Genomic DNA, 20,410 nt, shown 5'->3' with positions numbered 1-20,410 from the left:
TCACGCTGCGCGTTACTTTACAGTTGTTGAGTTTAGTCTCGTTACACATTACACTAATTCTGGTATCTACGCTATCAAATTTGAACATGATTCTTCCTCTAGCAAACGCCAGTGGGGATAGTGAAGCCATCGCGACGGGCAGAAGAGCTGTAGACAGCATCGGAGCCCAGACCACGCTTGGCGAAGGCGGTCCAGAGCTCGCACAGGTTGGATCCGCCAGTGAGAGCCTTGTCGGCGTCGAGGATGGCATCACGAGCTTGGATGAAGTTGGGAGAGCAGGGTTGCCTGGTCTTGTTAGTCTATTGACCGGAACGAGTGGCAGTAATGGGGATACATACAGAGCCATACCGTCGAGGACAAGCTTCAGGGTCAAGTACTTGCCATCGGTGGGGACACCGTTGGCGTCGAACTCGGGCTTGGGGCCGTCGTTCTTGCCGTGCTTGTCGATGAGGTTCCAGAGGACCTCGTACAAAGTGGTGGCCCAGGTCTCACCGATGCGGTGGACGCTGGTGAGGCCGTTGATGGTGGAGTAGGTGTTGGGGGTGGTAGTCATGGAGGTAGAGTAGAGAACGGTGCGGATACCGGCAGGGTTGTTATAGACCCAGGCGCCCATGGCGTAGTCGGTAGCACGGGTGTCGGTGGGCTTAAGACGGATGGCCGTGGCGAAGAAGTCACCCCAGCCCTCACCCATACCACCGGACTCGACGGCGTTCAGGCAGTTGGAGTTGGCGGGACCACCGGTCAAGCGGGTGGACAGACCGTGGGTGTATTCGTGGATGACGACGCCGGCCTCGAAGCTGCAGTCGCGGCGGGGAGTTGACTGGGTCCAGAGGTACATGCGCATGCGGCCGTTGGTGCCATCGGGAGGAGTAAGGAAATTGGCATTGTTGGTTCCGGAACCATCCTGGGCGAAGAGGACGACAAAATCGTTGCCGGCACCGCCCTTGCCCTGGTTGTTGATCTGGAAGTTACCAGCAGCCTCGGTGAAGCCGAGCGTGTACAGCAGGTCGTGGTAGTGGTTGGCGGTGTAGTAGAGCTGGGTGATGGAGGCATCGATGTAGGCGGATGGGGTGGTCAAGCTGGTGGAGTACTCGTAGTCGAAGTTGTACGAGGTGCTGGTCGGGCGGTAGTTGGTAAGGTAAGCAGTGCCACCGCTGGGGTTGGACTGAGCAATGCCGTTGTTGCCACGGGTGGTGGTGTAGTTGGCAGAGCCGTCGCTGTGCCAGGTCAACGGCGAGGCAGAGAGATCCCAGGGGTCGGTGACTAGAACGCGGTCGCCCTCGGTGGGATCGTTGACACCCCACGGGTAGACGCGGTAGTTGGCTAGATCGGAGACGTAGTCGACAACACCCTGAACCTTGGAGCCGGTGGCGGCATCGACATAGGTCAACAGCCAGTTCTCAGAGATGTCGGTCTCAACACGCCAGGACAGGGAGAGAGTCCCATCGGCCTGGATGAAGTAGACAAGCTTAGCCTCGGGGTCGGAAACAGCACCAGAGGTTCCCTTGATGGCATAAACCTCCGTGCCCTCCTTAGCCTCAGCGGTAGCAGAAGTAGCCTCAACGGGGAGCTGGAGAACATCCTTGGCACCGTTGAGAGCGGCAACGGGGTCCTTGAAGTCACGCTTCGTCAGGGGGCTGGCCTCGGGGAGGTCACCCTTGAAGAAGTTGTTGCCGTAAGAGAAGACCTTTCCATCCTTGCCAATCTAGATAGAACATGTCAGTCGAGTGATACCTACACCAAAGCAAAGGAAGTGTGTCTTACGTTGACGTTGAAGTCGGCGTTGTCAATATCAAGACCGTGAACAGTCTGCTTGAAGTTGACGTGGCCAATGCCGTTGGTTCCAACATAGTTGTCACCAACAACACGGAACTCAGCGTTGGGCGCAAGCTTCTTGACGAGCTCGGTGGCGGTATCGACGTAGTCGGCACGCTTCAAGAGCGCAATGGGCGGGGTTGCCTCCGTCTGGGTAGCGTTGGTGTAAGAGCCAAGCTGGGGAAGACGGAAGGCCTCGATATCGACGCCGCGGCGGCCGATGTTGTGGCTGGTGGCCGGGTGGGCAAAGACCTGCGAGGTCGGGCCCAGAAGGCCGATGAGGGCCAAGCTCTTCATGGAGCGATACATGGCGGGAAGGATGAGAGAGGTGCGGGAGAGGAGGAAACGAGGGGCTGGGGACTTGAGAGTGCCTAACGAGCTCCTTTCAAAACATCGAAAATCGAGGGAATCATGATCGATTTAAGTATCTCATGATCTTTGAGGCTCTGAGGGAGCTACCGTTGAACTTGAAGGGGTCGGCCTTCGTGTATCCCCTCGTGCCCCTCAACGCAGCCAAGGAGCTTCCTCTTCGGAGTTGCATGTTACCGAGTGCCCTGCTGCAGAGGCTGAGTTGCAATCAAGCAGTAAGACCAGGCAGGATACGATATGGGGCCTCATGATCGCTAGCTCTTGGTCAAAAGGACCACTCCACGAGACAATTGGGGCTCTATCCGGGAGGTTGTTGGCGATACGGGGTCCACGATACATGGCGAGCGCGACTCGATATGCTTGCGTGATCCGCCAGTGGTCCGGGGGCCGCATCTCCAATACCAAAGCTCGCGTTTATCGGATCTCTTCGTGAGAGAAGAGGGAAGGTCGTTTTCTTGCCATCCTTGATACTAGGCAGCGGGAGGGTTACATTAATGCTTCGTTTGCGCCGTTGGCGTCTTGGCGACGGCTTAGCTTGCAGTTGTTTCTTGGCGATATGGGGGATTCGGCACTGAGCAGCAGGTGTTCGGGTTGAATTTCTCCATGCTCTCTGCGAACCCAGAGCGCCACCGTTCTAGAAATGTGCAACGGCGTAGACAAGACCGAACTTCAAGGGTCCAAGGATATTGGATGAACTATTCGTCATTGGCAGGTGGTTAGTAAGCTTCTCCTCCAACGTACAATCAATGCGGCTCAGAGATGGACGTCAAACTAACTAAAAGATAGAAACGAAAGCTTAAGCATAAACCGACTCGTGGTCATGCACAGCGTTGCACCGCGGGGGGGCCTCTCTCATCGCGTGCCTCTCACAAGCGCGGTGAGCGCAAAGGGCTCTATCACGTAACGAACAAACTCTGCAAATCATGTCGGAGAAAGGCCCCGCAGAGCCCGCAACGGGATCGATACCTTAAACTGCAGTTCAATCTGCGCCGCTAGCAGATATTCTCCAGGAAACTAACCATGGTCCTTTTGTCTGGTCGAGTCAGACTCAATGCCGCTCTTTTTCAGGAACCGCCGTTGATGCAACGCTTAGCTTAGGTAGGTGAGATTGGGAATGGATTAAGAACGAGTGGCTTGCGATTTTCCCCCGACTCTCCGAGTGACTCGCTATGACCAAAATAACTAACGCTTGCTGTACTCTTAGTGAGTGGGGGATGAGGGGAAACATGATCCCGGGCCTGTCAGCAATCGAACAATTATGTTGTCATGACAAGACCTCAGCTGCCAACTCTGGTCAATTCTGCATCACATCTCAACGCAGAAGGTCGGAACCGCAAGGCAGACAAAATATCCGTACATTGTAACAAATTAACATGCTGTCGCAAAAGAACTTGTTCGTCGCAAGGGGTCAATAAGCTTCCATTCGCCAAAATAATCACTACGAATAGAGGAGGTAGTAATCTCAAAGCTTTACGCCTTGCCCGTGTCACTTTCTTCATGGAGGAGCACATGGCCAGAGCTTGCTGCACAATGGCGGATACGGGAATGGGAAAATCGGGCAGATGAAGTGATCATCCCGCCGGCTGAGACATTTCGCCATTCTGGTTCATTCTTCTGTATTCGTACGAGATACGAGATATCGATTATCAACAGACTCGACTTTCTCAATCCTCCAGACCTACCATTTGCTACAGCGTTCAACCCCAAAGTTGACGGAGTCCAATGGACCAACTCTTCCCCCCGGTCCGCGTGATAGTCTCGGCAGATGATGCCTGTATTCCCTGTCAGCATTAGCCGCAGACCTGCCTGTTCGGGGATCGCTCCGCTAGTGCAATGGGACGACCTTATCGATCTGGTCTTCATATCCGGGCGTGCCTTGCATGGACCACCGCTCGAACCCCCAAAATCCCCTATTCCCGCATCATCGCAGTGAGGCAACTTTCGGCTACCTGACTTGGGCAAGTGGAAGAAGGAGAATGTCAGGCTGTCAGCGCACCAGTCGGGGTTAAGACGACTAATGGCATTTTCTGCTTAAAGAAGGCTACAGGATTCGTAGACTGCCATTCGACTAACGTGGTACCAAGCCATTAGCCAACAGTCGCCAAGAGGCTTAGACACTCGCTGTTGGTGTGAACCCGAACTCCTTCAAGAAGGCGGTTCGACGTGTCGCGGGAAGGCTCAGCCACTCAGCTGAGCGGTTCGGTCCATGCCGAAGTGATCCATGATGCGTTGATTAAATGACAGCTTGGGTGCAACGTATTGGGTGGCACGTGAAGTGTTGCTTGCGATCACGACGACATGGCTTGGCATTAGAGATGAAGCCATCGTATCCTGAAAAGGCACGTTGGAGATGGAAAAGGTAAATGTTTGGATTGCTTACGATTGCACAAAACAATGCCATGCGAATAATTCCTCAAATAAGAGGTAATAACCCCCAATAATCCCGTTGGCAATTACCATCCTAGCAGAAAGCAAAGCAAAACTATAAGTATCAAATAGCACATGAAATCTGGATGTACAAGACCTAACGCCCCTATCGAACCTTACAAATCCTTCAGTAAACCACCGAGTAGTCCAATCAACCCTTCGGCAGTATCTTCAGACACCTTCGTCGATGCTCCGAAGACTCCGATGTCCATTGCACCCGCATTGATCGAGGCTTCAACATCGAGTGCGTCCTGTAAGACGTTAGATACCATGTTTTGTGATTAATTTCTAGCCAAATGGGGGCACATACTGGAAAGACGTCTTTGACCGCATTGTTCTTCAGCCAGCGTGCCGAACACTCTTCGGCATCATTGCTGCTGCTGCTGCTGGCTTCATCTGTCTCGCCGAGATTGTGAATTGGCTCCAGCGAAACGTTGCCGATCTCCGGCATCTCACTGCTGTCTTCACCGAGGTGGAGGAAGTTGACAAAACAATCGATCTCGAGCCCAGTCCAATCCTTGATCTCCCAAAGTCCGACAGCTGCATGAGAAGAAATGTGATGCAAGTCCTCTTGAACATACTTGGCAATCTGGAGGATGTCAAGATCTGCTGTCAGAGACACCTTGAGCGGCACCAAGTTGAGCGTGGGGAACGTGCTGGCCAATTCCTTGGTCGATGATCTGTTAGCATAGTAGATACCAAAGACAATGTCTCTCGTTCCCTGACTTCTGAACTTTTGGAGTGCTTTTGCTGTGGCGGCGAAGAAAAGCGCCGGTAGTCCAACGCCGGCTTGGGCAGAACGTTTCTGGAGACGGCCAACTTCCGGGACAACCGAGCGTTTGAGAAGAGCAACTCGGCTCAATGAGACAGACTGATCTGCGTGACCATCGCTCGTCGACTGGTCAACACCGTTCAGATACTTGGACCAGAACGCCTTGTTGTTCTGCTTGACTTCAGTCGCATGGCTCGAAGCAAGGAATGCCCTCCATGAACCCAGATCAACTACTATATCAGAAGCTTCCGACTGAATTGTTGCCTGCAACTTCTGCATGAGAGCCGGCAAGCTGAAGCCGTCGTAAAGAGAATGGTGAATACGTAACTTCAGTGCCCACGACTCGTTGTCTTCTTGCTTCGTACTGAGTTGCACTTGCGGGTAGCATTGTTTTGTTTCCGCGGTTGAACGTTGTCCATCAATGACAATCCGCTTGTGGGGTCCGTCAATATCAGTCTGCAATATGATCTGGACGAAGGGCAGTGATCTTTCGCCAGTAGCGACCAAGCAAGTTCGGAGAATTGGCTCAGAGTCCACCACAGCAGCCCATGCTGACTGCAGTTGGTCAATCTTGACAGACCCCTTGAGGCGATAAAAGAATTCGGGATGGAAAACACGACCGTTTGCGTTCTGCCACGCGGAGACCATGTAGACTTGCATCGGGAGTGGTGCCAAAATATCCTCGACACACGACTCGGACAAGGCAGCACTGGAAAGCAGCGCTTGCGTGTTGATAGAAGTGGGTAGCTTGTGTCTGGATGCAATACCCTGCGTTTCTGGTGCAGCATCAAAACTGGTAGGAGTAGCTTGGGCATGCCGGGCCATCTCCTTGATTGAGCTGGAAGTTAAGAGCGCGCGAACGCCAAGGTTGATACCCTCTTTGCGCAGAAGCGCCGCCACTTTGATGGCGCTGATAGAGTCTAGACCCAGGTTGTAAAGGGTGTGGTTTTTGCTGATTGACTGGACTTCTACATTCGCTGCTCGCGAGAGTACTCTTCGTATAGCGCTCTCATCTGGTGTCCACTCAGTATCATCTCCAGATGGCCTCGTTGTTGGTGTCGATCCCGAAGACGAGGGCGTCGTTGCTTTGGAGTGGAATTTTGGCAGTTGACAGATAGAAACCTGGTCACCCTCAAAGCGGAGAAGATTGTCTTCAGGTGTATTGACAATGAACATCAAAGATCTGTCAAGCTGATGAAGTAGCTGCTGCGTCATCTTTTCGGACACAAAGGCATTCTGTCCAGCAATGCGCCAAACAAGTGTATTGGGGGTGACCTCCAACTCAGCACAGACAGCGAAGTCGGTTGCGGAAGACCCCTGAATAGACTTCATGATCTGGACGTCGTCTGGTCCTGAGTTGGGGCTCTTCTGGAGGATGAAGAGAGTATTGAAGAGACGCCCGCCCGCAGCGCTCTGGGCTTTTCGCAGAGGGTAGTTCTGGAACTCCGTGATATCGCTCATCGTCTCTTGAAGGTAGCGCAAGAAGCTCGTAGTAGAGCCGTGGAGGAAGCAACGGACTGCTACAGTGTTCATTGTCGGGAACATCAGAGCTTGCGATTGTTCAGAGTCTCGGCCAGCAAGAACCACACCGAAAGTGACCTCAAGAGACTGGATCAGAGTCGCAACTACCGATGCCCAACACGCTTGACCCAAAACCTGCAAGCTGACAGCATAACGTTTGCAGAATGCAGTAACTTGTTCCTGCTTGATGCTAGAGATAGCTTCCGTACGGTGAGTGACGTCCCTTGATAGCTCGTCAGAAGATTGCCTCTTGGGCAGCACAGACGGCTGAGTGTTTGCGAGATATTGAGACCAAAACTTCCTCGACTGGTCAGTTGGTGTTTTTATCAGGTTTCGCAGGAACGGCTCAGTTGGCGGGCGATCAACCGACTGGCCTCGATAGGCGGCAGCAATGTCTTGGTGTAGCAAGGCCAATGACCAGCCATCGTACAGAGCATGTGAAATCGATAGAATGAGCAGAGACCTCGAGCCCGTAGATAGGAGGGATAATTGAAGTAAGCTGCCTTGCCCGTTCGCGGCTTGTGCAGTCTCCTTGTGGTGTTGGATGATGGTCTGCGGCTCGTTCTGACCATTTGCTTCATACTTGCACAAGGCCAGTAAGCAAGAATCTGGCTTTAACACAACCTGAGCAAAAGTCTGCTTCACTTCCGGATCCTCAATCTGGACGAAAACGGTTCGCAGTATTGGTGAGCGTTCCACGGTCTGCTTCCAGGCCCTTTCAAATCTGTCAAGGTCTAGTCCATCGGCCAGCTCCAAGATGTCATGATTGAAGTACTGGAGAAAGTCTGACTGTAGCATGTCTCCCATCATAGACTCCTGCAGAGGGGTAGGGGGCAAGACAGCCTCCACGTTGTCTAGGTTGATTTGAGTTGCTTCCACTGCTCTCCATAAGTGACGCTTGAGCTCATCGAAGCCCGACTGGCAATCGACCTCAGTTTCAATTGCCTTCTTATCCTTCAAGATTTTGGACATCGCAGCGATCGTTTGCGCACGCATAAGTTGAGATAAAGTGAGCTCATAGCCGATGTGTTTGAGTCTCGCAGAGAGCTTGACGAGATCAATGCTGTCAAGACCTAATTGAAGCAGCGCCATGTTCTCTGTGATGCTGTCTTCGGAAGCACCAGCCAGGGCGGCAATCTCCTTCCTCAAAGCCAAGGCAGTTGAGTTCCACTCAAAATCTGACAGGCTCAAGTCAAGCTGGTAATCTTTCGAGATCTCCCCATCAACGGACTCCGGTCTTGAAGTCAGTGGTGTGCGGGGAGATGCCGCTGTTGAAGCCTCCCTGGAAGGATTCGCGGTAACAGGCAAGGAATGAGTGGCCCTGGATGTCACGTCGACCATAGCGTCATCAATCTCTTCAAACAAAGAGCTCATCGTCAATTCGTCGGCTACATCTCTGTGCGCGACAACCTGGATGCGCAACTGGCCGTCTGGGGTCGCGGATGCTTCGAAGGCCAGGGGGTAGTCAGAAACACTGTAGTCGTCCATGACGGACCACATGCCAGATGGCTCTGTGGATGGAGGTGTCTGGATCTGGAACACGAACAGATTCTCGAAGATGGGACGGCCTCTAGACTTTGTGCACCATTTTTGAATGTTGCGTAGCGGCACGTGCTGGAATTGCAGCACGGAAGTGTTGAACTCATGACATTTCTGGATAAGGGATAACCAAGTGTCACCCTCTTTGAGGCCAGCATAGAATAATAGTGTGTTGAACAACGGGCCGATGGTATTCTCAATCTGTTCCAAATCAATAGAACGGCCAGAAACAATGACTCCAGTAGCAGCGTTGCCTGGAAAGTGCTTTTTGATGACAGAGGTCCATAGTGCAAGCACAACCGACTGCAGGGTGACGTTCAGAGATCTACGCAACGTCTCCAGATTGCGTGCCGAGTAAGTCTTGGTCTTTGTGATGATACCAGCAGCATCTTCTGAGCGCAACCTAGGAAGGGTATCGAAGGAGCAGTCACTCAGATGCTCAACCCAGAACTGGCGGCTAGAATCGTAATTTGCCAAAGGACCATGAGCGAGGGTGTCCAGAAAAGATGGAGGTGTCTCGTGTTCTTGGTTCAAATACTCAGCAGACACCCATCGAAGCATGGATTCGAAGCTTGAGCCGTCGTACAGCGCATGGAAGATGTGAACAACAAGGACAGTCTCCTCGCCCAATTGAGTAACAATCAGCTCCAGAGGATTTGAAACATTCCTGCTGTTCTGATGTATTAGGTCTGGAAGAGCACTGGAGAGTAGTGACTCGAGCTCGGCGGGGCTACGATCACGGAAATCTTTCCATGAGAGCTGAGATGACTTGACTGCGACTTGAGCAAAACCAGCAGGTGTTTGGATGAAGCTAGTTCGTAAGATCGCATGCGCTTTCACCATGTTCTCACAGGCGCTCTTGAGCTTGGCAATGGATACTGCTGGCGCAAGCTTGAGGCGGAACGCAGTGAAGTAGGCACCTTCGTCCTGATCTGACATGAAGCGCGAAAGCATTCCTTCTTGAAGAGGCGTGCATGGTGCAACGTACTCGATGTCTCGATCATCCGTCAATCCAAGCTCTTGGACGGCCAAGGACCGGTATCTGTGTTCAAATGCGTGAATGAGCTGGCGTGCCTCTTGGACACCACTGCTTTCATTCGAAGACTGACTCTCTTGCAGAGTTTCGGCCAGATCTCCCAGACCTGGGTTTCGAAGAACGACCTGGGGCGACGCTCCAATAAGACCATTCTTGCGCAACTGGCGTGACAACCTTAGGGCTGAGATAGAGTCCACGCCGAGGTCAAAAATATTGCTCGATAGAGATATGTTCGTGTCATCTCCCAGGAACTCTCTCGTCGTTGATAGGACCAGGCGCTGAGTGTCATTGACTGGCTCAGAAGCTGCGCTTGAAGACGGTGACAGTCGCACCAATTTCTCAGGGGTGAGCGTGCGGAAAAGTTGGTTGAGCTGCTTGATGTCTGCCTTATTGTTTGGAGAAAGAGGTATTCTTGGAACCTGGAAGATGTATGAAGGAACCATGTATCCCGGTAGAGTGTCTCTGCAGGCTTTCCGGACAGAACGGACGAGGGCTGCGGTATCTGTTCCACTCAAGACCTGCAGTTCGTTCTTCGAAGCACTCGTTGACTTGCAGCTGAAAAACGTGACCAAGAGATCCTTGTCGAGACTGCCGTGCTTGGTCACCAAAGTAGCGACATCGCTAACCTGACGAACCCGAGTTCGAATCGAGTGGTTAATCTCCCCTATTTCCAGGCGTTGACCTCTCAGCTTGACTTGGTCATCAGCACGGCCAAGGAAGTCAAAACAGCCATCGTGTAGTACTCTGACCAGGTCTCCGGTGCGGTAGACACGTTCACCATGTCTTTCCAGGAAGGGGAATCGTTCCTGAGTCAATTGCGGTCGCTTCAAATAACCCTTGCCAACAAGTTTTCCGGAAACACAGAGCTCTCCAACACCGCCTTTCATGACCGGAATGTCCGTGCCTGGATGCAACACGTATGATCCAACGTTGTCGAACTGTTTGCCAATATTCAATGCCCTGCCGTTCTGTGGTACACGTTGATACATGGTGACCCCGATTGTTGCCTCAGTCGGACCATATGCGTTGTAGATCACACCAATAGGGCCCCAAACATCAAGAATTTCCTGTTTGAGAGCCTCTCCTCCAGTGATGAAGACTCCTCTTGACAGACTTGGGACCTCAACTGGATCAAGAAGACGAGCCAAGCTAGGCGTCAAGTCAATGTGCGTAATGCCGAGGCGCTGAATCGTACCGGCAAGGTCGTCAAGAATCAGATCTCTAGGCGCTCCGACCAGAGTCATCCCCACCGACCAACTCCAGTACTGTTCTAAAACAGACACATCGAAGTGGAACGATGCGAACTGCAACCATTTGGACGTCTCATCCCAGTGTCCATCAAACAGCCTCTGGAATGCCTTCATGGCCTGGACTGCGTTCTCGTGAGTTATCTCGCATCCTTTGGGTGTCCCAGTGGTGCCAGAGGTGTACAGACAATAAGAATTGTCTTGCACGCTCAAACCTTTTGGGGGATTGAATTGTCTTGGCTGGTGACTCAGTGCAGTGTCGTCTATATGAATGATAGGCTGCTCGACGGCAAAGTCGATATCAACATTAGTCAATAATACCAAAGCGCCAGAGTCTTTGAGAATGAATTCCTTTCTCGCTTTGGGAGCCGACGGGTCCAAGGCTAGAAAAGCGCAGCCTGATTTGAGAATTCCAAGAATCGCAAAGCAGGCCTCCGGGCACTTATCAAAGTGGATTGCGATAGTCTCGCCGACTTTTGCGTGAGGTAACAAAACATGCGCGACCTGGTTTCCCTTCTCATTGAGTTCCCGGAAAGACCATTGTCTAGAGATAGGAGTTTCGCCATTGAAACCGGTCACAAATTCCAGGGCAATCTTGTCAGGATGAGTCTCAGCCTTGGTCTCGACAAAGCTGTGGAGGAAAGGTTCGTTGGAATGAATCGTAGGCTCCAGGGGAGGTATGATGGAGAAAATCGACGGATCAGTGGTCCATAGGTCATCTGCTGTCTGCTCGGGGCACTGGACGAGATGCCTTAGCACTGCGTCGAATTGGTCCAGCAAATGAATTGCTTGAGTCTTGGGCAAAATATCGGTTTTGAAGGACAGACGCAGTTGGATCTTGCCTTCGGGAAGCGGTTCGACTTCAAACGAAACTGAATAATCCAAGTTGCCCTCATCGCTGACAACTTCCCATGGGAAACCGGGAGCGTCGTCAGTTGGCATTCGTTGATACACAAGTAGGGTATCAAATACTCTCGTGTTTGGATATCCAAGCCATCTCTGAACTTGTGCCAAAGGGGCATTCTGATGCTTCAGAAGCTGATTGTTGTAGTCAAGCATCTGTTGAACAAGCTCAGAATTTGATGATCTATTGTGCGCGATGACAGGCAGAGTAGTGATGCATGGGAGAACGATGTTCTTTGTCTCATCGCTCAGGCGACCAGACAAGACGATGCCGAACACTACATCTTCTTCGCCTAGATATGCGGACAAGATACGAGTCCAGGTGGCTTGCAGGACACCCTGAATTGATACACCGAGCCTCTTCGCGTTTGCGGACAGTTGGGTGAAGTCCACACTGGAAAATCTCTTTACAACCATCGATTCCGGAGACTTTTCCGTCAGGGGCGTCAAGGTAGGGAAACGGTTGACGACAACTTGAGCAGTCTTTTGCTTCCAGAAAGTTTCTGCTTCGCTAGTATCAAGAGAAGCCTGAAGGATTTCCGAGAGACCATTCTCAATAGACAAGTGTTGGACCATGGGTCTTCCGGAGATGTATGATGACAGATCCCGAAGAAGCAGCTGCAATGAGTATGCATCATAGAGCGCATGGTGAATAATCAGATGCATTGTCACGCCCGAGGTCGCTGCTTCGAGAGCTAAGGCCCAAGGGGGTTGCTCCATTGAGCTCAAAATTTCGTGCGCAGTGTCTAGTTTCCACTTTGTGACACTGAACGACTCGGGTGCATTATTGTAAACCGTGAGACGAAGGTGGCAGCGTGTGGACGGGATCTGCACCATTGCAAAAGAGGCATCTCGATGTTGTGTGGAGATGAACCCTGTCCTCAGGATCTCATGGTGGTCGAGCAAAGCAGTCCACGCCTTCTGAAGTAAATCAACGGAAATGTCTTCGTTGAGCGCAAAAGACATGTAATTGAGGTAGTCTTTACCCTCTGACTGGATGAAGTCGTTCAGCATAGCGGATTGTAAAGGCGAACATGGTAGGATCTTGTCGAATTCACCAGCCGAAGAGTCCCTGACTTCTCGGTCGAATTTCGTAAAGTTATATTGACGGGTATTTTGCGCGGGTACAACGTGTAGTCGAGTGGCCAGTCTCGCACAAGTAGGGAATTCGATGACATCCAAGGCAGACAACCCCAGACCTCTCTTGCGCATCATGGTTGCAAGTTGTACTGCATTGATGCTGTCAAGGCCTAGCTGGAAGATGGTTGTGTTTCTGCGAATGTTTGAGGCTGGAACCTGCGAGAGCTCGGAGATGATCGATCGGAGCTGGTCTTCATCTTGGCTCCACTCTTCGGTGACGGAAGCTACGTCTGCGTCTGATTTCTCAGTTGTCTCTGAAATCTTATCGACTTTGAGACGTTCAAGGGCCCGCCTTGTCCCTGGCGCCAAATGATCTCGCGTAGGAATACTGGAAGCAGGGTGGGTCGCTATGTGCTGAGCAACAAACAAAAACGTGTCGAGCAGTGCAACGGCTGCTTCTTCTGTCATGAAAGGACTACACTTGAGGTTAGTCCCCCCTTCTTTATGCCAGCTGACGGTCCGGAACATACCTGTTAGAGTGAAGTGTAACGATCATTAGGTCACGGACCGGAGACGGGACCAATTCGCAAACGAGAGGTACCTGTACATTTTTCATTAGCTTTTTCTTCCCTCGCAAAACTTCGATCGTCCAAAAATTAAGACTTACATCCATGGTTCCATTATCCTCAACTAGTTCCCAAATACCAGAAGAACGATCTGGTTTCGGTTGCTGAAGGAGGAGAAGAGAGTCAAATAGCTGTCTACCACTCTTCGAAACCTGGTTTTGAATTGAACGCAAGGGGGTAAACTGATGCTCCAATAGACGAGGATTGATGTTCTGGAATGTCTTGAGAAGCGCCGCGCTTTCCGTTGATAGGGGGACTTCAACTCTGACAGGCAAAGTATTGAAACAGGGAGCGACTAAACGGTCAATGCCATCCACTGCCAAAGCCCTGCCGCTCATGACATTTCCAAAGCAAATATCTGACTCCTCATATACCAGAGTCAGAAATACAGACCATGCTGTTTGGAAGTAGGATAGCACTGAAACACCCAAAGTCTTGCACATAGCTTGCATTTGGCCGAGGGACATGACAAGCGGCTTCGACGTGACAATAGTCGTGGATGATCCAGGAAGTTGAGAGCCCCCAGCTGAGAGAATGTGCTGAGTGGGCTTGAAGGCTTCGAAGTGGCTCTTCCAGAAACTGCTTGTTCCGTCGGGTGATTGAAGAATCTCTGCAAGAACAGGCTCGTACTCCAATGGAGCCGGGAGAGTCTTGCCGGCTGCGAGCAGCTCAACCTCCGCAAGAAGTGCCTCCATTGCCACGCCGTCATAAAGAGCATGGTGGCATGCAAATGAGAGATAGACATCTCCTGCTACCCTGAGGATAGCGAGTGAAAGCGGTGGGATTTTTGAGTCCACTGCACCGGGCAACCCTTCCACGTGTTGACTGGCTGCTTCTTCTAGACTGTCTACCTCGATCGGGCCCCACGTCATGGGCACAGAGTCTAACACAACTTGCGCAACGGCACGTTTTGAGTCTCTAGTCGACACAAAACAGGTCCGAAGAATGCCATGCCGGTGGTGCATATGCTCCCAGTGCCCCTTCATGTCTGTATCAGGAATATGTAGTCTGAAGATCATCTGGTTTGAGTAGGATGACCCCGTCGTTGACGAAAGCATGGCCTCTTGAAGCGGGGTGCACGGTAGAACTGAAGAAACCTGTTTTCCCTCTTTCGCGAAGTCTCGCTTTACTTCGTTAACGAATTCCCGAGGTAACGGCGTGGAGACACTAGAAATTGTGCTTGAGGAGGTAATTGGTGTATTGGCAAGTATCTCCTGGGCCAAGCGAGCTATGCAGCCTGTCCGAAGGATCATCGAAACCGGCACCCTTCGGCTGAAAGAAGCTTGTAGAGACCTAGCGAGTGAAATTGCGAATATAGAGTCTAGCCCAAGAGCAGAAAAAGGCTGCCATCGAGCAATTTCACTTGCTGCTACATTGGTTGTCTGGGACACCGCCGCTCTGATTGTTCGTTCCTCATCAGACCAGAACTTTTCATCTTCCTTCTGCTGGAGAGAGCCTGCAGCGCGGCCGACGTAGTTCCGATCTAAGCCGCGGAATATTGCTTGAAGCCTGGCTTTGTCGACCTTGCCACTAGACGTCAACGGCACAGAACTTATTGGGACCAGGTAGCTCGGGACCATGTAGGCGGGTACGCGTGATCTAAGGAGGCTGAAAAGGGTGTTGTTTGCTTGGAACAGTCCTTCGTCGATAGGCAAAGTCTTAAAGTCAGCATGGGATTGTTGCGCGGGTACATAGAACACAGCTAATTGAGACGCGGTTGTAGTTGCGTTGCTGACGATGACTACTGCGCTTGACGTAGCAATGCTTGAATTCGTGAGGATGCTGCCAATTTCGCCAGTGTCAATCCGCTGTCCGCGTAGTTTAAGTTGGTCATCCATTCGTCCAAGTACCATCAAAGATCCATCTGCAAGCATCCGTCCCATGTCGCCTGATCGGTAGATTCTACCGAACTGCGGGTGCTCGAGGAACTTGGACTCAGTGAGACTCTTCATCCCTAGATAGCCAGCTGCAACTTGGTCTCCTCCAAAGCAGAGCTCGCCGACACAGCCAATGGGAACTGCTGCGTTCGCTGTAGAGCCGAGAACAAAGGTTGAAGTGTTGTCAAATGAGAACCCAAGATGGTCGATGAAGTCTCCAGGCTTCATCCTCTTGACGGTGCAAATGTTTGTGGTTTCAGCTGGGCCATATCCTACAAGAGTGATTAGCTCAAGGTCAAAGCCTTCAAAGCAGTGTAAAGCATACCTTGATATAGGAAGCCGGTCCATTTCTCTGCAACATGTGCAGTCATGGGTTCGCCGGCAGTAGCGAGGAAATTAACTGCGGGCACATTGCGAGGGTTGACTAAAGACGCAACCGTCGGGGTCATGCTGAGATGAGTGCATCCCAAAAACTGGATGGCACGCTCCAAGTCCCCAAAAAGGGTATCGTTGGTACCAGAGCACAAACATGCTCCAACCTTCCAAGTAAAGAAAATCTCAAAGACTGAGACATCAAACGCCTGTGAACATGCTTGCAGGAAACGAGAAGCGTTGCTATGGGGGTATATCCTGGACAAAACATCCAGGTTGCTCATGATGTTCTTCTGTGTGACTACTACGCCCTTGGGTGTGCCTGTGGTTCCAGACGTATAGATGACATACGCTGGTCGCGAAGGGTCTGCCGACAGGCTCAAATTATTCCCCGTGGTGCCAGCCGAGTCGATTGACAGGGCGTCCACAAATTGACAATTGGAGAGATCGTCTAAAGTTGATGAGACGCCCACATCGGCAACACAGACTGTAACCTCTGCTTGCGTCAAAATGAGCCGGATTCTGTCATTCGGGGTGGTAGGCAGGAGAGGCAAGTATGCGCAGCCAGCCTTAAGAATACCCAGGATGGCGGCATACAAGCAGATTGATTTTTCCATAATTATGCCCACAATGTCGCCCTCTCTCGAGCCTAGCTTATGAAGATGCCTCGCGATCTTGTTAGCCGAGGTATTCAGGCTACTGTACGATATGGTGTCAAAATCTCCTTCGTCAAGAGATCTTGCGAATCGGATGGCTGTGGCATCGGGTGTGACAATTGCTGTGTGCTCAAACATTGCCGCTAGGTCCGGGACCGTGGAGAGAGTTGCAGGATGGACGTTGAAGATGGAAGTGAGCCCTGGGGACAGTGATTTTCCGATAGTTTCCACTTGGCTTTGAGGCTCTAGTATCAGGTGTGAAACCACCGAGTCCAATTGTTCCATCAAAATCTTGGCGTGTTCTGTGGTAAATGCGGTGGTGTGGTATGTCAGGCGACAAACCAAGCTCTCGGCAAAAGGCTCAACTTCAACCAGAAGGCTGGTCTCTAGAAAGTCCTGATGAGATATTTCCCGAACATGACCATGTTTTGCTTGCTGACTGTAGAGAGACTCTTGGTAGACGAACAGCACATCGAAGAGGGCATCTCCGAGGTTCACGCCTGCGATTCTCTTGATGTCTGCCAACGGTAACACGCCGTGTTGTAGCGCGCCACGGTTCATACCCTGGATGTGGCGAACGAGGTCGACAATTGTCGCAATCCCGGCGAAGTTGACTCTCAAAGGCGTTGTCATGATACAAGGTCCCATGATGCGCTCAATGCTAGTTACCGGAATGGTCCTGCCTGACGAGACTGAGCCAATTACAACATCCGTCTGTCCTTGCAACCCGGCCCAAAGCCATAGCGTAGCAGCTTGAAAGAAAACTTGAGGGTGGCATTGAAGCCGTGTTGCGGTCTCCTTTAGGGCGCTTTGCGAAATGTGCATCGCTCTAACTGCAGTCTGAGTCTCGACGGTATCAGCAGGGCGACCCATTAGACGCGGCAGATTATGTCGTTGCCAACCAAGCAGATGATCCGCCCAGAATTCACGCGCCTCATCCATGCGGCCTCTGTTAGCAGGTTCCGCGTAAAATCTGGAAACGTCTTGGAACTGCGGTCTGATTTCGGGTATTCCACCGTCGGCCATTGTGGAAAAGTCTTTGATCAACATGTCGGCTGACCATCCGTCGTAGAGGGCGTGATGCATATGGAAGAGCACAGTTGGCCCAAGACCTTGTTGACTTTCCAGAATTTGGACTCTGAGAGGACGCAGGTAATTCTCATCAGAAGCTAGACAATAACTCTCGTCCAGTTGGGGGACAACTTGAACAGAAGACTGAGGAAGCTTTCTGTAGACGATTTGTGCGAACTTATCATCACACAATACGAACCCTGACCGTAAGATCTCATTGTTCTGTGCAATCTGGTACGTCCACTGCAAAATTTTGTCCGTTGTAGTCTTTGCCGGAAATCCAAGCTTGATCCAGTTGCAGTAGGCCTGTGGATTGACAGATGTCTCTGCTAGCATTGAGTTTTGCAGAGGTGTGCACATTTGAAAGCGTGCGATGTCGTCTCTCAGGGAAGTCAGGTCCGCTCGTTGCTCCAGCACCTGGTCGATGTGTATCTCACAGGGATCCTTGAGGCCGAGCACGCGGTCTTCTTGGTCTGCTGTCGAGGTTGATCCCGATGCTTGTACAGAGGTGAACAGGGCTGAAAGAGTCTTGGAACTGAGGATGTCCGTTGCTGATGTTCGAAAACCGCCTTCCCGTAAAGCTGAAGCAAGTCTGATAGCCTTCAGAGAATCAATGCCTAGGGATGCAGGCGAAGCCGACGGAGAAATTTGAGAATCAAGAAAGTTTGATACAATTGACAAAACTTCCTGTTCTAGTGGGCTGGCCGCTTCGAAGTGGCCTTTGGGTTGCGATGGTGTCGGTATCGTCGTTGTATACTCGTTCTTGAGTTGTTTCCGGTCCACTTTGCCTGAGGGCAACCTTGGGAAGCATGTCTTGATGACGATGTCACCGGGGACCATGAAAGACGGGAGCCATGTACGGCAAGTGTTGAGAATGTCTTCCACATAGTCACCCGGGGTAAATCCTTCATCAATGGCGCAAAAAGCAACTAGAATCCCACCGAGGACCATGGCAACAGCACTGTGGCAACCGGTGGTCCGCATTGCCGCTTGCTCCACTTCGCCGAGCTCAATTCTCTGGCCGCGCAGCTTGACTTGCCCGTCTGATATCCTCCCAAGGCAATCCATAGTTCCATCTGAATTTACAATGGCTTTGTCTCCGGTGCGGTAAACGCGGCCGTAAGGAGTGTCGATAAATGCCGCATCCGTCTGTTCTTGCCTGTTGAGATAACCGTTGGCGAGTTGATATCCTCCTACGACAAGCTCCCCGAGTTCCCCCTTCGGAAGTATGCTGAAGTTGAAAGGGGCGCCGTCTTCGGGGATAGCGACGACAAAGCACGAGACTGAATCCAGAGGAAATCCGATATTCGAAGAAGAACAAGCCGTAGGGTATCTTGGTCTAAGTGTGCTACGAAGCGTTAGTTTTCACGGCGCCAATACAGACATGCAATGACTTACCAGTGAATTGCAGCCTCGGTTGGGCCATACATGCCCCATAGCATGCTGTCCGAAACGTCGCTGCCGCCAAACTCGCGAATAACGGACTCTGTCAACATCTCGCCAATCGTCAGAAGGAGCTTTAGACAAGGAGCGTTCTGACGCGAGCGAAGGAGACTGCCAGCGACTGTAGGCGTCAACTCGCATGCATCGACCTGCAAAGTCCTGATGACATCAGGAAGATCGTTAAGCATGCGACCACGATCGCACGTAACTAGTGTTGATCCACGAAGAAGAGGGAAGAAAATTTCGAATACTGATACATCGAACGTCGGCGAGGCAAATTGAAGGAAGCGCCTGAATCTGGGAATATGCCGATCATGGGCGAGAAGACTCTGTGTTGCAGCGTCGTGCGAGACTCCGACGCCTTTTGGCGTGCCGGTTGACCCAGAAGTGTACATGACATAGGAAAGATGTTGAGGCTCAACATGCCTGATTGGGAGACTCGGCGATGAATTCGGATCATCAGTGACCTCTTCGTCGACGACTAAGACAACCCTCTCTGGATCGTCTTGGGGGATCTTTGATGCCAAGTCCCGTGTGACAAGAACAACTTTAGCCGATACGTCTTGAAGAATGAATCTGACTCTCTCGGGAGGTGCATCTAGATGCAAAGGGCAAAAAGCACCGCCGACTTTGAGGATAGCCAGCATCGCGATATAGAGATGTGAGCATTGGGGGATGAGTATCGGTATAACAAAATCATCCGACACGGAGGATATCGCAGCCAAACGAGAGGTCCGAGCTGCTAGGGCATCCGCGGCATTATGGAACTGAGCGTAGGAGAGAGTCGACTCTTCTCCATGGCTATTGAGTGAGTGAATCGCTGGCAGCGATTCATCTGATGTAAGCTGCACAAGCTGGTGAAGGAGGCGAGGTCCCGGGGCCCGAGTTGGATGAGGATTTAGGATAGAGAGCTGAGGCTCCAGCTCAGCGTCGGTCATGTTGGCCTCGTCGTCTTTCAACAAGAAAAGATGCTATTCCCAAAGTGATGAGAAATTCTCAGTAGCTCTTCTACAAAGCTATGGGAAGTGGTTCGATGCACAAAGCCCTTGGTAAACCATAGCATTACAAAGGGTATCCAGGTATTAGTCGGGGCCCTCTTTTCAACGGGAAGGGCACGACGGTCAATGCGCCCGAGTCCAGATCAAGATGGACCTGCAGCTAGAGGTCCAAGAGACCACGCGCTGGGACAAGTCTTCGTCCAATAAGACAAGTGATGATTCACAGATCCGGTCATGTAACGGCGTGGTTCCTCAGTTGGGTGCTGGGCAACATGCCATGGGGGTAATGCGAGGGGTTGACACGGGGTCGGCTGCAGGTCTCTTGGCCTGTAAGATTGCAGCAATTACTCAGCCTGTGGGAAACGTCGAGCGATTCTGCAGCACAATCCAGAAAGGTCGCCAGAGCTTCGTGTGTCGATGATGAAATATGGAATCGTTCATTCGTGGATGATGACGGCGTGTTGGCGCGAGCTGCCTAGCTCAAGACGGCTCGGCCCTGTGCGTAGGGCTATCTGTGACCTGTGCGTATGTCGGGCGTGTGACGACTCCCGGTGCGACGGTAGACTGACAAAGAGATACCGGAGATGAGGAGCGCTGCAGAATAAAGATATGGATTGTTGGTAATCTATGTACCACTGCTTGTCTCTTTGTATGGGCG

At 51.7% G+C, this 20,410-nt stretch overlaps 2 protein-coding genes across 2 annotated transcripts; both read right to left on the bottom strand.

Moving 5' to 3' along the window:
- Positions 1-98: 98 nt before the first annotated feature.
- Positions 99-2,523, bottom strand: CTAM01_13428 (fungalysin metallopeptidase; the record flags this gene model as incomplete). The annotated part of the gene is made up of 4 exons (XM_060529432.1): positions 99-285; positions 339-1,705; positions 1,765-2,175; positions 2,419-2,523. The coding sequence occupies 4 exons, from the start codon at positions 2,521-2,523 to the stop codon at positions 99-101; spliced, it is 2,070 nt and encodes a 689-aa protein (XP_060375996.1).
- A 2,204-nt stretch (positions 2,524-4,727) lies between these two features.
- Positions 4,728-19,692, bottom strand: CTAM01_13427 (amino acid adenylation domain-containing protein; the record flags this gene model as incomplete). Its single annotated transcript, XM_060529431.1, has 6 exons — positions 4,728-4,862; positions 4,922-13,184; positions 13,240-13,310; positions 13,377-15,484; positions 15,538-18,659; positions 18,710-19,692. The coding sequence occupies 6 exons, from the start codon at positions 19,690-19,692 to the stop codon at positions 4,728-4,730; spliced, it is 14,682 nt and encodes a 4,893-aa protein (XP_060375995.1).
- Between the last annotated feature and the right edge of the window lie 718 nt (positions 19,693-20,410).

This window comes from Colletotrichum tamarilloi (genome assembly GCF_030869305.1).
Source record: "Colletotrichum tamarilloi strain Tom-12 chromosome Unknown Scaffold_95.1, whole genome shotgun sequence".
In the NCBI taxonomy this organism is placed as follows: domain Eukaryota; kingdom Fungi; phylum Ascomycota; class Sordariomycetes; order Glomerellales; family Glomerellaceae; genus Colletotrichum; species Colletotrichum tamarilloi.
The sequence above is the reverse complement of the archived record's forward strand: the minus strand, read 5'-3'. Positions and strand labels throughout refer to the sequence as shown.